Source organism: Pyrus communis, chromosome 16 (assembly GCF_041283825.1).
Source record: "Pyrus communis isolate YQ-2024b chromosome 16, ASM4128382v1, whole genome shotgun sequence".
NCBI classification, from domain to species: domain Eukaryota; kingdom Viridiplantae; phylum Streptophyta; class Magnoliopsida; order Rosales; family Rosaceae; genus Pyrus; species Pyrus communis.
In genome coordinates this window covers 10,696,185-10,708,712 of record NC_142580.1, presented here as the reverse complement: position 1 = coordinate 10,708,712, position 12,528 = coordinate 10,696,185, and the positions used below count along the sequence as shown (strand labels likewise).

General features: G+C 38.7%; 1 protein-coding gene across 3 annotated transcripts; it reads left to right on the top strand.

Annotated features, from left to right (window-relative positions):
• The first annotated feature begins 3,663 nt into the window (after positions 1-3,663).
• Positions 3,664-11,153, top strand: EMB269 (GTP1/OBG family protein). 3 transcript variants are annotated; one of them, XM_088687794.1, is made up of 10 exons: positions 3,664-4,159; positions 4,259-4,373; positions 4,645-4,711; positions 5,354-5,424; positions 6,100-7,325; positions 7,888-8,161; positions 8,753-9,044; positions 9,521-9,671; positions 10,649-10,757; positions 10,879-11,153. In XM_088687794.1, the coding sequence occupies exons 5-10, from the start codon at positions 6,283-6,285 to the stop codon at positions 10,972-10,974; spliced, it is 1,965 nt and encodes a 654-aa protein (XP_088543920.1). In that variant the 5' UTR covers positions 3,664-4,159; positions 4,259-4,373; positions 4,645-4,711; positions 5,354-5,424; positions 6,100-6,282; the 3' UTR covers positions 10,975-11,153. The 3 variants fall into 3 exon arrangements, with proteins under 3 accessions (XP_088543920.1, XP_088543921.1, XP_068327208.2); XM_088687795.1 differs by lacking the exon at positions 5,354-5,424 and having other exon boundaries at positions 3,697-4,159; XM_068471107.2 differs by lacking the exons at positions 3,664-4,159; positions 4,259-4,373; positions 5,354-5,424 and having other exon boundaries at positions 4,625-4,711.
• The last annotated feature ends 1,375 nt before the right edge of the window (positions 11,154-12,528 follow it).

The following is a 12,528-nucleotide window of genomic DNA, read 5'->3' as shown; positions in this document are numbered from 1 at the left end:
AGAGAATAAGTATGCAGAGATTGCATTACCAGAGGTGAACCCTATAAGGGTGTATTTATACCAGTCGAGGAGAGGACCATTTAGGATAGTAGAACTTATTAAATCGGTAGAATCCTTATTAAATTGGGAGAATCATAGAGAATATCTAGGAAGTAGATGTTGTACCTCTTATGAGTGTGATTACCTACAGCGCACGTAATCGTTAGATTGTAAGGACTCCAAGATTTTAAGAAACCTGCTGATTCGTTGCTCGATTAGGTTCCTAAATCTTGCAGAACAAGCATGGTCTATCTCAGCGAAGTCGACAAACTTCGCCCACTGAATTCGGAATAAGATGATGGTGGCATCATTGATCCGTTTAGTCAACTCCGCAATGGAGGCTATTGAGTTCATGGTCGGACTTCTGAGGTAAGCGTATTCCGATCCACCTTACTCCAGCCCTTGAAATTTCATGATCCCACGTGTATTATACATTGTTGTATGATACAATGACTCCCCACTTTGTTCACAACACATAAAAAAACTTGAGTTTCAACATTAGGACTTGTATAGTTCTTTAGCTTAAAGTTAAGCTAGACAAATAGAAGTGTGCGTAGTCGCGTTGTTTAGAATGAATGTAATTCCTCTTATAAACTTAAGTTTGACTTCTCTTCTCCGCAATTTAGATTCATTTGAAGGTTGGTTAGTTAGACCTAAAACTACGGACACCAATAATATACGAGCGATATAAAGTTGATACATACCGGCTGTACTTGGTACTCAGAGCCGTACTTGTCTCATAACTTACAAACATCAAGTTGGTCCTGGTGGGATTCTGTTGAGCAAACTTGAATTCAAGAAGATCACAAAACACGTACTATTCTAAGGACACCAATTGTACAGTTTTACCAAACCTTACATAATATGTAGCATTGGCGATCCCCGTTAGGTACCCGTTTCAAAACATTGTCCAACAACCTTTTGAATCATTCGCATTTCACTAGGGTTTTGACACGACTAGACAATAAGGCTCCAAAATTGACATAAGTTACAATATGAAATGATTGTTAACCTAACACGAAAACGAAATACTTCTAAATACAAATTGTAAACTAGTCAAAAAGGTGATGACTTGACTGCATAACTTCTACCCACATGCTAGCGTTTATTAAGGTTTATATTTTTCGTTCTCAATACAAAACTCATTTACTATCAATATAAACCTTAATAAACGAGTTCAATATATTGAGCTCGAATCTATTGAGCTCGAATCTATTGAGAACGAAAAATATATTGAGAACGAAAAATATATTGAGCTCGAATCTAAACACCCATTACTGAATCAACTTAAAATTAATTATTTCTTTTATGTTTACACAAACACGAAATGACATGATGCAAACAAAAGATATAAATGTAACCCTACATCTCACTCAGATAAACCCACTAAAACGGTGGAGCACATAAAAGAAGAGTAAACAACTAGGTAGGCATTCACTTCCAACTTCCAAGTACTATTGTTTTTCATGAGCTCGCTACCACTCATCATAGCTACAATGTGCCTATATGCGTTTACAGACGACTTCATTGTCCAATAAGTCACAAATTTGTCCATATTCTCTCTACTTGGGACTGTTCACTGAGTGAATGTATGACAAACTCATATGAAGCCAAACACAGCACCACAGATTCCTTAGCTCCCACGACCCACAAAGTTCCCTGCCTCCCTCCATAATTAGGGCAAAAAGGATCCATCAAGATTTTGGGTTTGCCCTACCATAAATTCCCTTCCTTTTTATCATTTCAACCACCACTTTACACACATGGGTGTGATATTACTATGGACTATGGAGTTATAGTAAGAAGGGAGGAGAATTAGGGTGTAGGGGTGAGAAAGTGAATGAGCAAAAAGTAAGATGTGGTGAGGAGTATCATCGTATTAACTGTCATTCAATGAGTGACTTAAAAAAAAATTTTTTTTTTTTTTAGTATATCGATATTTTTATATTAAGGGAAGAGAGGGTTCAGCTAAGTTACACAATAGACAATCTAATCTAATATCGAGTCTGCTATCCATAAGATTTGAATATAAGATAATAATAATGCTCACCGTTACTTAAAGGTGGGAAGATACAATGCACTCTAAAATTAAGGGAAGAGTTGATTTTACAAGAGTAAAATCTAGTTGTTAGAGAGTATTCTCTTTACAAAATAGCAATTCTTATCACATTTTTTTAGGAAAGAGATTCACTCCGGATCTCTGTGTTTCGAGCCTGCAAACCGAGAGATCTGACCGTTCAAGAGAGAGAAAGAGATTCAGGCTGTTCAAGTTCTTGGGTTTTAGTGAAGTGGGTCAGTGGGATAGGTGAACGGTGGCCGTAGGATTGAAAGTGGTCTGGATCTTTCGTCTGCAGGCTTCGAACACAGAGATCTGGAGTGGATCTCAATCCCATTTTCCATACCACATTTGTACCATTTCTCTAATAGAGATGAGATCCACATGTGTTGGTGAGCCCTACCTCTATTAGGGAGGTGGTACAACCACAAACGTGGTATGAAAAATATGGTAAAAGTAGCAATACTCTTTTCTTTGTCATAGTACATTAGATGATACATGAATGTGGTGCAAAAATATGGTCTCTCTAGCATTTTTCCTATTGAAGATATGATTAAACATTTTAAATGTATTAAGATACAATTGCATTTGTTAAAATAACAATTGCAAGGAGTTTGTAAGAGTATCTCCAATAGGGGCTTTATCCTCCATAAGACTGCTACATTTCAAGCCTTGGCAAGAAATTGCATTCCCAATGAGCCGGAAAATGCAATTAAATCAACTACTTAGGCAAGCAACTTCCTTTCTTTGGTAGCATAAAATTAGGCTACATCTAGCCCCAAAAAACAATAAATCCCACAAAAAAAGTAACAACCCATATGAGCAAAATTTCATCAATCTCCCTCTACTTCCAAATAAACTTATACTCTCCTTTTTATTCTTTTTTTTTTATTTCTTTTTTTCTTACATATTTTTCTTGCAATTTGGCTAATTAATGAGGGTTTTAAATTTCATAAGAATTAGAAATTTCAAATTGATTTAACGTTCAGGGTCATTGGTGGGTGAAATTAAAAAAAAAAATCAAAATTGTATGATGCTAATTTACCAATTGATACTAGGTAAATTGTTATGTTGTACGTAAAAATCAAATTATTTCAGAGGGCGAAGTGATAATTTGTATCTTTCAACGCCTGAGATTGAGATAAGAGAATTCATAAAAAAAATTTAAGATAACAAGTCCAAAAATCAATGTGACAACCCGTCCCTAATTTTCCATGTAATTTTCTCCCCGAGGGTGTAAAATGACGTATATGCCATTTTTGGCAAAAGTGGAACCTGACGTTGACGTAGTTATTCGGCTTTTAAATTATTTTTCTCGATATCGTAATTAATTAGTACTCGTTGTTACGAATGTGTGAGCGCGAGTTAGACCCGAATTGGATTTGTAATGAAGAAGTTACGTTTAGTTAAAGTGCGTTAACAATGGGTAGATTTGTACACGTGTGCACTAATAATTTAGTGTTAGACTACTATTTTTGATAAGGCGCGTTAGATTTCATGTGATTTCAAATTGTAGAAATCTTATCACTTCTTCTTTTTAAATTATGTCCCATGCCCTATTCTCCCTCACCAACCAATCAACTTTTCTCCTATTTTCCCTCACCCAATCAGATAATCTCTTCTTTCTGTCCAATCAGAACATTTCCCTCTCTCTCTCTCTCTCTTCTTCTTCTTCTTCTCTCCTTCACCCGAGTCTCCCTTCTCTCTGCAACAACAAAGAATCATCATCAAACCTCACAGATCGACCTTTAAATCACCACCATCGTGCTCCCCTCATCCTCACGAGTTCATCCGTACGAGCCGATCTTAAAGTGGTTGAGTTTTGAGTGTCTAACTCAGAGCAACTCAAAGCTCCGCCTCAGGTGTAGATTTTTTTGATTACTTTCCGTTCAAGTTGCACGGTTTTGGTAGGTTTGGAGACATCCAGACCACTCCCTATGGCCACTAGCCTAGGTTTGAAGTGGAGCCAACGTGAGAACACACGTGTTTGAGACGATGAAAATAGGGCCTAGAGTTTCGAGGCTTTTTTAGTCCATTTCCATCCACTTATTGGACTTTTGAAAGGTATAAACTTGTTCTACTCTTCATAATTCATTTCCATATAAAGTACATAAAAAATGGTTGAGAAATGAAGAAGATATGAAGTTTTATATTTTTTTCTAGAATCTGGCGAATTTTTGTAGAAATCGGCGAACCAGATGGCAACGGATGGCGGAGGACAACCAAAGAAGAAGGAGAATATTCCGTTAAAGTTAATGGAAAATTATGACGCCGTTAGGTAACGTCGTTTAAACTTAACGGAATATTCAGTCAAATTTGACAGAATATTCCCTAAGGTTTCTGTCAGTTTGTCAGGCGCGTGGCCTGCACGTGAGGGCGAGGGCTCGTCCGGCCTCAGGGCAGCGTGCGCTTGACGTGTACGGGTCCATGATGTCGAGTAGAATGTTTTCGTATATTTAAACCCTCCATTTAAGCAAACTATGGGGGATTTTCCTAGCCTTTTAGTGTATGTCCTAATTAATTAATTAGTAAAGTTATTTCACATATAGGTGAGACTTACCCCGAGGAGGTACGAGGACAAACAAGGCTAGGAGGCTACGATCCATCGACGTATCAGTGAGTGGGCATTTGTTTATATATATATATATATATAATATACAAAGTTTTATAGTTTCCACAAGTGTTTTGATTAATTTTACGCCTATCATGCCATGTTTTATTTAATTTTAAAAATGCCATTATATTGTTGAGATTTACATATTGTCATGGCATGTTCATACACATTATACTTGTCGGTGTTATACTCGCTCGGGTCAGGGCCAGACTTCACGTGTATGTTCACATCGCATCGCACGCTCACCTTGGATCCATTGTAGGTGACAGTCTTGTCGTATAGGTTGCAATAGGCAACTCATACTCGTATGTGATGCGCCTAGCGCCAGTCTTCACGTGATTATAGTACTCGAGCGTATATTGTGATTACACCCAGTCATGTTCATGTCAGATTCCCTCTACATGAACTCGTGTGTTAGCATAGATTGATGAGTACCTGATTTTACTTATGCTGCTGTTGAGATATTATGATTAGCGTATTTCTGGATTTATTGTTGATTTACAGTTGATTTCATACTTATATGTAGTATGATTTTTTTGGAAACTATACATGTTGTACGGCGAGGGGTTAGTTTGTTCAGAAATAAATGTATTTTATAAACCTTTGTTTTTGCTCACTCACCCTTCTGTTTTTCGCCCATCCAGGACTTAGATAGCTAAACTTGTTGTGGCATACGAGGAATCTCCAGCGTATTCTGACATTTCCATAGATAAATGTAGGGGCATTTTCCTGGTTGTGTATTAAGTACTTTAACTAGTTTCGACTGCACAACTTTTATCGTACTGTCATCTATGCTCTGAACATTTGTGTTTTATGGGTTCTTCCCACTACTGGGCACTCTTTACCTTAGATTAAATAAATGTTAGCTTGGGTTTAAATTTATCCACATTTTTCTTATGCATCACTTTCCTTTTTGGTTACGTCACTTTCGAGTGTCGGCCAGCATGCCTCGACTCCTGTAGGGGTGTGTCAATCAACTTAAGAAAAGTTAACACAAAAAAAAAAAAAAAATTGCATAATCACATTACTACATAAATAAATCTATATATCCATATAGAGCCTAAAAAAAATAGCTCCTCATTGAGAGATATTCTTTTATAAAACCTCAAAGATTTTCAGAGCTCGAAAACAAGTTACATCTACCATTTTTCCAGCCCCCTCACTGGGGATGCTCTAACTAAAGTGTTTTGGAGCATTCACCCTTTGTGCTCGTAGTCTTATGCTTGAGACCTACTTGTAGCCAACCGTGCCAACTAGCTAGTAAATAATCCCTTGCTAACTAGAGTATAACTTTTTTTCTAAAAAAATAACTTGTATAACACAAATATACCGTTGCTCCAACGTCCCGTACTTATGATCCAAATAATTCAAGAACATGGGTCCACTGCAGCACTGCTAGAGATGGCCTAACAAGGGTGTAAAGGAAAGGGAAAAGAATAAAAGCCCATGAACAAAACGCTGCGTTTCGAAAACGTAATCCAGAACGGGACACGTGGCATGCAGACACACTAGGCTTTTTCCAGTTGAGTTGAAGAAAACTCAGGAGTTTCGTTTCAGTTTGCCGCGCCTGAAAATGGCGACCATATCCATAAGCTTCTGCCCGTTCGCCATGGCTCGCCCGAGGGTCCCACAGACTCGCAAGCCTCCGAATAAGAAGCAGGTAACTCCGAGGCCTAACCCTAACCCTAACGTTAGGCTGAAGGGTCGAACCGGCGCGAAGCAGTTGTCCTCCGTTGGCGTCGAGGCCACCACCTACACTCGCCTGCCTCCCAGAGAGGATTTCTCTCTCCCGTCTCTCGATGCGTCGTTGTTGGAGCTCTCGTCTGAGGTGAAGCTCTCTGAGTCAAATGCCGCATTGGTGGTTGAGAAGGAGATTGATTATTTAAGCAGCGACGAAGAGGAGGAGGAAGAAAGTGGCACATATAAGAAATTAGGGATGAATTCTGGGAAATTTGAGGTCTTTGATGGGAATTACGATTCTGAACTGGATGAGGAGGAGGAGGAGGAGGATGACAGTGATGGTGAAATTGACGGCGAACTGGAAAATGTTTATCAAAACGACGACGGTGAGTTCCTAGGGTTCAAGGAGGGCAAAGCTGTGAATTTTTCCGGTAATGAGGGTGAATTGGAGGAAGTGGAAGTGAAGGAGAAGGGAGTGCCAGCGGTAATGCGGTGTTTCGACCGCGCCAAAATCTTTGCCAAGGCAGGGGACGGAGGAAACGGCGTGGTTGCAATGCGGCGGGAAAAGTTCGTGCCTTTGGGGGGACCTTCAGGCGGCGACGGAGGGCGAGGTGGGAATGTGTATATGGAGGTGGATGGGTCGATGAATTCACTTCTGCCGTTTCGAAACAGCGTACATTTTCGGGCAGGGAGAGGTGATCATGGAAGAGGGCAGTCTCAGAATGGGGCTAAGGGAGAGGACGTAGTGATTAAGGTGGCGCCCGGGACTGTTGTCCGAGAGGCGGGGAAGGATGAGGTGCTTCTGGAGTTGTTGCATCCGGGGCAGCGTGCATTGTTGTTGCCTGGAGGGAGAGGCGGGAGAGGAAACGCTTCGTTTAAATCCGGGACAAATAAGGTCCCCAGGATTGCTGAGAATGGTGCAGAGGGTCCCGAGATGTGAGTTTACCCTTCTTTGAGTCTCTTGTCAGTCAATCTGAATTGCTTTAACGTAAAGCATGCTGTTGTTGTCATCATTGATTCTTTATTATTGTTTGGATGATTTGTGGTAGATGGAATTGTTTTGTTAGTCTGTAGTCATTCAAAATTAAAACAATGGTAAAAACTTTTGAAGGATTGATTTGAGACATCGTTCTGGCAGTAGAAGATGATATGCGCTGAAGCAGTTTGAAATTGGTAGGGTGACCTAAATATTGGTGCAATTAGAAGCTAGGTGCTTTCCAGGAGATCTTATGTTACTGTAAAAGTAGACCCTCTTGTAGACTTGTAGTGTTTCTCTAAGCTCGATTTGCAGATTCAATCTTGAAAGCTAGGCAGTATATCAAACAGTTGAAGATTAGCTTAGTTAAAATAATTCTTAAAATTGGTCTTTAGCTTAGTTAAAATAATTCTTAGAATTGGTCTATGTTGTCTGATATCTTTCAATCAATGGCCTTTCCTTGGTCCCAGCGATCTCAAAATTAGGGATACAGTATGAATAAATGCTGGTATTATTGAGCAGGTGGTTGGAGCTGGAACTAAAGCTGGTTGCAGATATTGGAATAGTGGGTGCTCCAAATGCAGGGAAAAGCACACTTTTGAGTGTGATAAGTGCTGCTCAGCCAACAATAGCAAATTACCCCTTCACAACTTTACTTCCCAATCTGGGTGTGGTTTCGTTTGACTATGATTCTACAATGGTAGTAGCAGATCTGCCAGGTTTACTTGAAGGAGCACACCGCGGTTTCGGTTTGGGCCATGAGTTCCTACGGCACACTGAGAGGTGTTCCGCCCTGGTATAGGCTTTGACCATCATCTCTCAAGTTATGTGGAACTTTGTTACAAATTATTTTGGATGCTCGAACATTAAAATAGCTTGATATATTTTTTATCATCTTAATTGTCATTAGCTCATCTTCGCATATTACCCTGTGGAAACACAGTATGAATTCTCCTTCAACCAAATTATACGGTCTTTTCTGGTGGTCATTTTAATCAATTTCTGGTATCATCCATTGTGTCCTTCCTTTACATGATAGAATATATGCAAAATTATGAGGCTAAATTTACGTCTCCGATGAATGTTAAGTCTACTTCTTTCTGTGGCTGAGGAAAATGAAAACTCCCTTTTGTTCTCTGTTTAGTAATCACTGTTTCAAATTTTCTTATTTAAAGGAATTGTTATTGGCACTCCAAAAATCTCATTGCGCTTTCCTCACAAGCGTATTTTTCTTTCTACATATAGAATGTTTGGAGTGCACAATGAGAATTTTGGAGTGCTAATATAGTTCCCTTATTTAATTTAAAGTTTGTGCAAAAATGTTTTGTTTTATTCCTTATCAACACCATCGTTATTGATAAGATATTCATCATTCTGGAAATGTCAGATACATGTCGTAGATGGCTCATCACAACAGCCAGAATTTGAGTTTGATGCAGTACGTCTGGAGTTGGAACTGTTTAGCCCTGAAATTGCTGAAAAGCCTTATGTAGTTGCGTTTAACAAAATGGACCTTCCAGATGCATATGAAAACTGGTCATCATTCAAAGAAAATTTAGAATCTCGTGGGATTCATGTTTTTTGCATGAGTGCAGTGAAAAGAGAGGGTACTCATGAAGTGAGCTGTGCTGCTTATGAGCTTCTACGAGAAAATAAAGTGGCCAAGGAGGAGTTCCCAGGTCAGTTTACTTTAATTTTTTCTATATTAAAAGGGTTTCTTAACTAAATGCATGCATATATTATCTTGTGGATTTTGTTTTATTCTCACATTATCACATGGACTATAGGGTTGTTTAAATTATACATGTTATGAAGATTGTTTGATGACGGGCTATCAAATAGATATGTCACTGTTTAATTTGGAAGTAAGCTTTACTATAATTTAAGCGACACTGGAATTGATCGAAAACGGAAGAGAAATGGCATGACTACATTAATGTAAATGGTCTCGCTTTATTGTAAGAAACAAAATTCTGTATGTGTAATAACAGAAGAAAAGGGGAAAGAAAGAGAAAAGCAGAGCTTATAAGTATTTTTTTGCAGCTGACTAATGTTTAACATCCATAAATGCTTGTACTTATAGGATAAATAAGCTTTAACTCCATATGTTACTCATTCACTGTGTTGACAAGTCTCTTTGGTTTTGATATGGAAGACCCGGTCAATTTGAATCATGTAGCTGAGATGGTGCGTAAGCAGCAAACTGCGTCTATTAATGAGTTTGAGATCACTCATGACAACAGTAGCAATACTTGGCATGTTGTGGGATCTGGGTTGCAACGCTTTGTTCAAATGACGAATTGGAGGTAGGTTAGAAACTGTTATAATAATGTCACTGTTATAGTTTTTCATATTATGCTTTCTTGATATCACAAGTCTGATCTGTTATGATATCAAATTTGTTTCGTTATCTGTTGGTTATAGTGGAAAGTTCAAACTCCAAAAGTTGCATTGTAATGGGTGACCTGCATTGTGGATTCAATATCATGAAATTTTGACTAATAGAAGTCTTTTAGTTTCATTTTCTCTTTCTTCTTAAAAGAATAGTGCATGATGAGGGGGGAGTGATCAGTGGTGTGAGTCTGACAATCGCACAAGTAAATAGAGTGAAGCAACAACCACCTCTTTTTATGATGTAGTTTGTTAGAAAATACATAATGAATATGGATTGATGAATTAATGAAGATCAGATCAACAGCCACCTCGTTCTTCTTCAATTGCTTTGTGCTAATGCAGTACTACTCAAAGATAAGGATTTCCTTAATTTGAATAGCTCACGTGCACAAAATGTCTTTAGATATAAAGAAGGGGGTAAGGGGAAAAGAGGGGAGGGGTTGGGAAGGTGAAGTGAGGGGCCTCGAGTCTCTTTTTGAGTTTCAGGAAATTCCCTTTTCCTCTATTTCTTTTCATATTGGAGAGCTGACGTTTAAGTTCTGGTGTGAATTATTTCATGCAATGTTTTCCGTATGATGGTTAGCAGTTTGTTCTTATTGCTGTATTGTTTCTAAAGGACAGCTAGTCCATTGTTCAATGGGTTTAATAAAATCATGGCTGTAAATAGCACCCTTGTTTTAGTATAAATTGGTTTTCTTTTGTCTCACACCGTCACACAGAACACATAGTGCTCATGAACTTACGTTTATAATCTGTAGTCAGATCATGCACAATTCAATGTTCTCCAAAATTGATTACGATGCCTCAGTGTTGCTATCTGATATAATTTGCATCTTGTTTTTGCTGTTCCGATCCTCACGGAAAATTTGTAATGAATGTTTTTGAACAGATATGTGGATTCTGGGAGAAGGTTCCAGCATGTTCTGGATGCTTGTGGCGTGAACAAATCTCTTATAAAACTTGGTGTGAAAGAAGGCGACACGGTGATTGTTGGAGATGTATGTTTCTTTGCTCTGTTATTACTTTGTTACTTTCTTGAAGTGTCCAACTTAAAACTTGTAGCGTTGTTTCTTCTAATATAATTTCCAATGACAACATATTCTCATTTGCTTCCTTCAGATGGAAATGGTATGGCACGATGCTGCAGATAATTCCAGTTTTTCAAGTTTTAGGAAAGGATCCACAGAAACAACCAAGTGGCCTCAATGGAAGTGAGCTCGTGGTCTCGTGTGTTATTTCACTGCTAACCGATAGAAATAGAAGGGTATCAGCTCTTGCAATTTGTTTCTCTTCTCCGTATACGATCTCGACACAACTCATGAAATTCAGTAACATCTGTTGAAAGAATGAAACAGGCTTTGATGTACTTATAGAAAATTTTAGTTATCCTGTCATTTCTGGTGATATTCACACATTCGCACACCTATAAGCATACTCAAGAGCAAGGGCCCGCTCATTCACACATGAACTTGCATCCCACACGATGAACGCACACAAAGGCAGGTTCATTGAGGGATCCCTCAGATAAGCTTATTCGAGGGATACCCTTGTATGAGCCCACCGCAATGTAGTTCAATGTTCCTAGCCATGTCCTTAGGGCTTAAAAGGTCGGTTTAAGTTTAACTGCTTGCATTGTGTCATAACTACCGATTGATCTTCCAATGATGTGAAGCTTCTTTCTCTGTGTACGAAGAGTAGAAGAAGCTCCAATAGGATGTCTAAACTAAACACGAAAGCAATCTAGCTACTAAAAACAATATAACTATTGCCAATTGCCACTTCAGATTTACAAGGAAAAAGGAATCCCCTTGTATTTCATGTATCATTATTCAGTAGAAACGCATTGATTCCGAAATACATTCAAAATCGACATGCGACACCAAAACATACATTCGTACCTGTTCAGCTATCATGTCTCACCTCCGAGACATGGCCAAAAACAAAATAGCGGTTCAACAATGGCGTAGTATCATTTTTTCTTATTTTATGGTTGTATCAAACTTTTGTATTAGACTGCTTAAATAACCTAAAACGGATTCAAGCCATTCGTAGTTCACCATTTGTTAAATTCCGTCATTTCTCGTAGTTCTAATGAAATTAGAATCCAATAGCAAGAATTACTACTATACTGTTTACTTCAGCTTTTTACTGTATATTTTTGGTTCGGTTCAGTTTTAGTTTGAGTTTCTAGTTTCTGCATGGGAAGGGGTTGAGGGTAGAGTAAATATCGTGGTTTGTTCCCCAAGGCAACGACAACAGAACCTTTGTAGCCGTCCAATCTCACGATCCAACCGTCCTTTTATACAATCTTTGACCACTCCCCCTTTCTCTCTCTCTCTCTCCCTCTCTCTAAAGATTCGCTTTTACTGTTCTCTCTCTCTCTCTCCCTCCCTCTGCATGAAGAAGAAGAAGAAGAAGAAGAATGGAAGATGTACTGAGCTGCCTGCTTCGTTCATTCCCGTTCCTCAACCTCGTATCTTCATCATCTTACTCTACGCTGTCGGATGTTCCGTGATTTACGTACCACGTCGGCACTTGCATTTGTACGGCCAAGATCTTCTTCTTCTCTGCAACGTCATCGTGACACCAGAAAACGCATTGAGAGGTCGCCACGTTTCCAACTTTATAAACACACTGGATGATCAATATATTGATCACGTAGTCCCTGTTGGCTACGAGATAGCATCCTCGCTGCTGGATTCTTTTCATGAAGATTGTGGATATTCTTTAATTATGTTCGTTTATCGTACATTGTGTTTTTGTCAAATA

Coding starts and splice junctions, on each gene's coding strand:
- EMB269 (XM_088687794.1), top strand. CDS start 6,283: ATGGCGACCATATCCATAAGCTTCTGCCCGTTCGCCATGGCTCGCCCG. Junction 7,326..7,887: donor GGTGCAGAGGGTCCCGAGAT/GTGAGTTTACCC, acceptor ATTATTGAGCAG/GTGGTTGGAGCTGGAACTAA. Junction 9,672..10,648: donor GTTCAAATGACGAATTGGAG/GTAGGTTAGAAA, acceptor GTTTTTGAACAG/ATATGTGGATTCTGGGAGAA.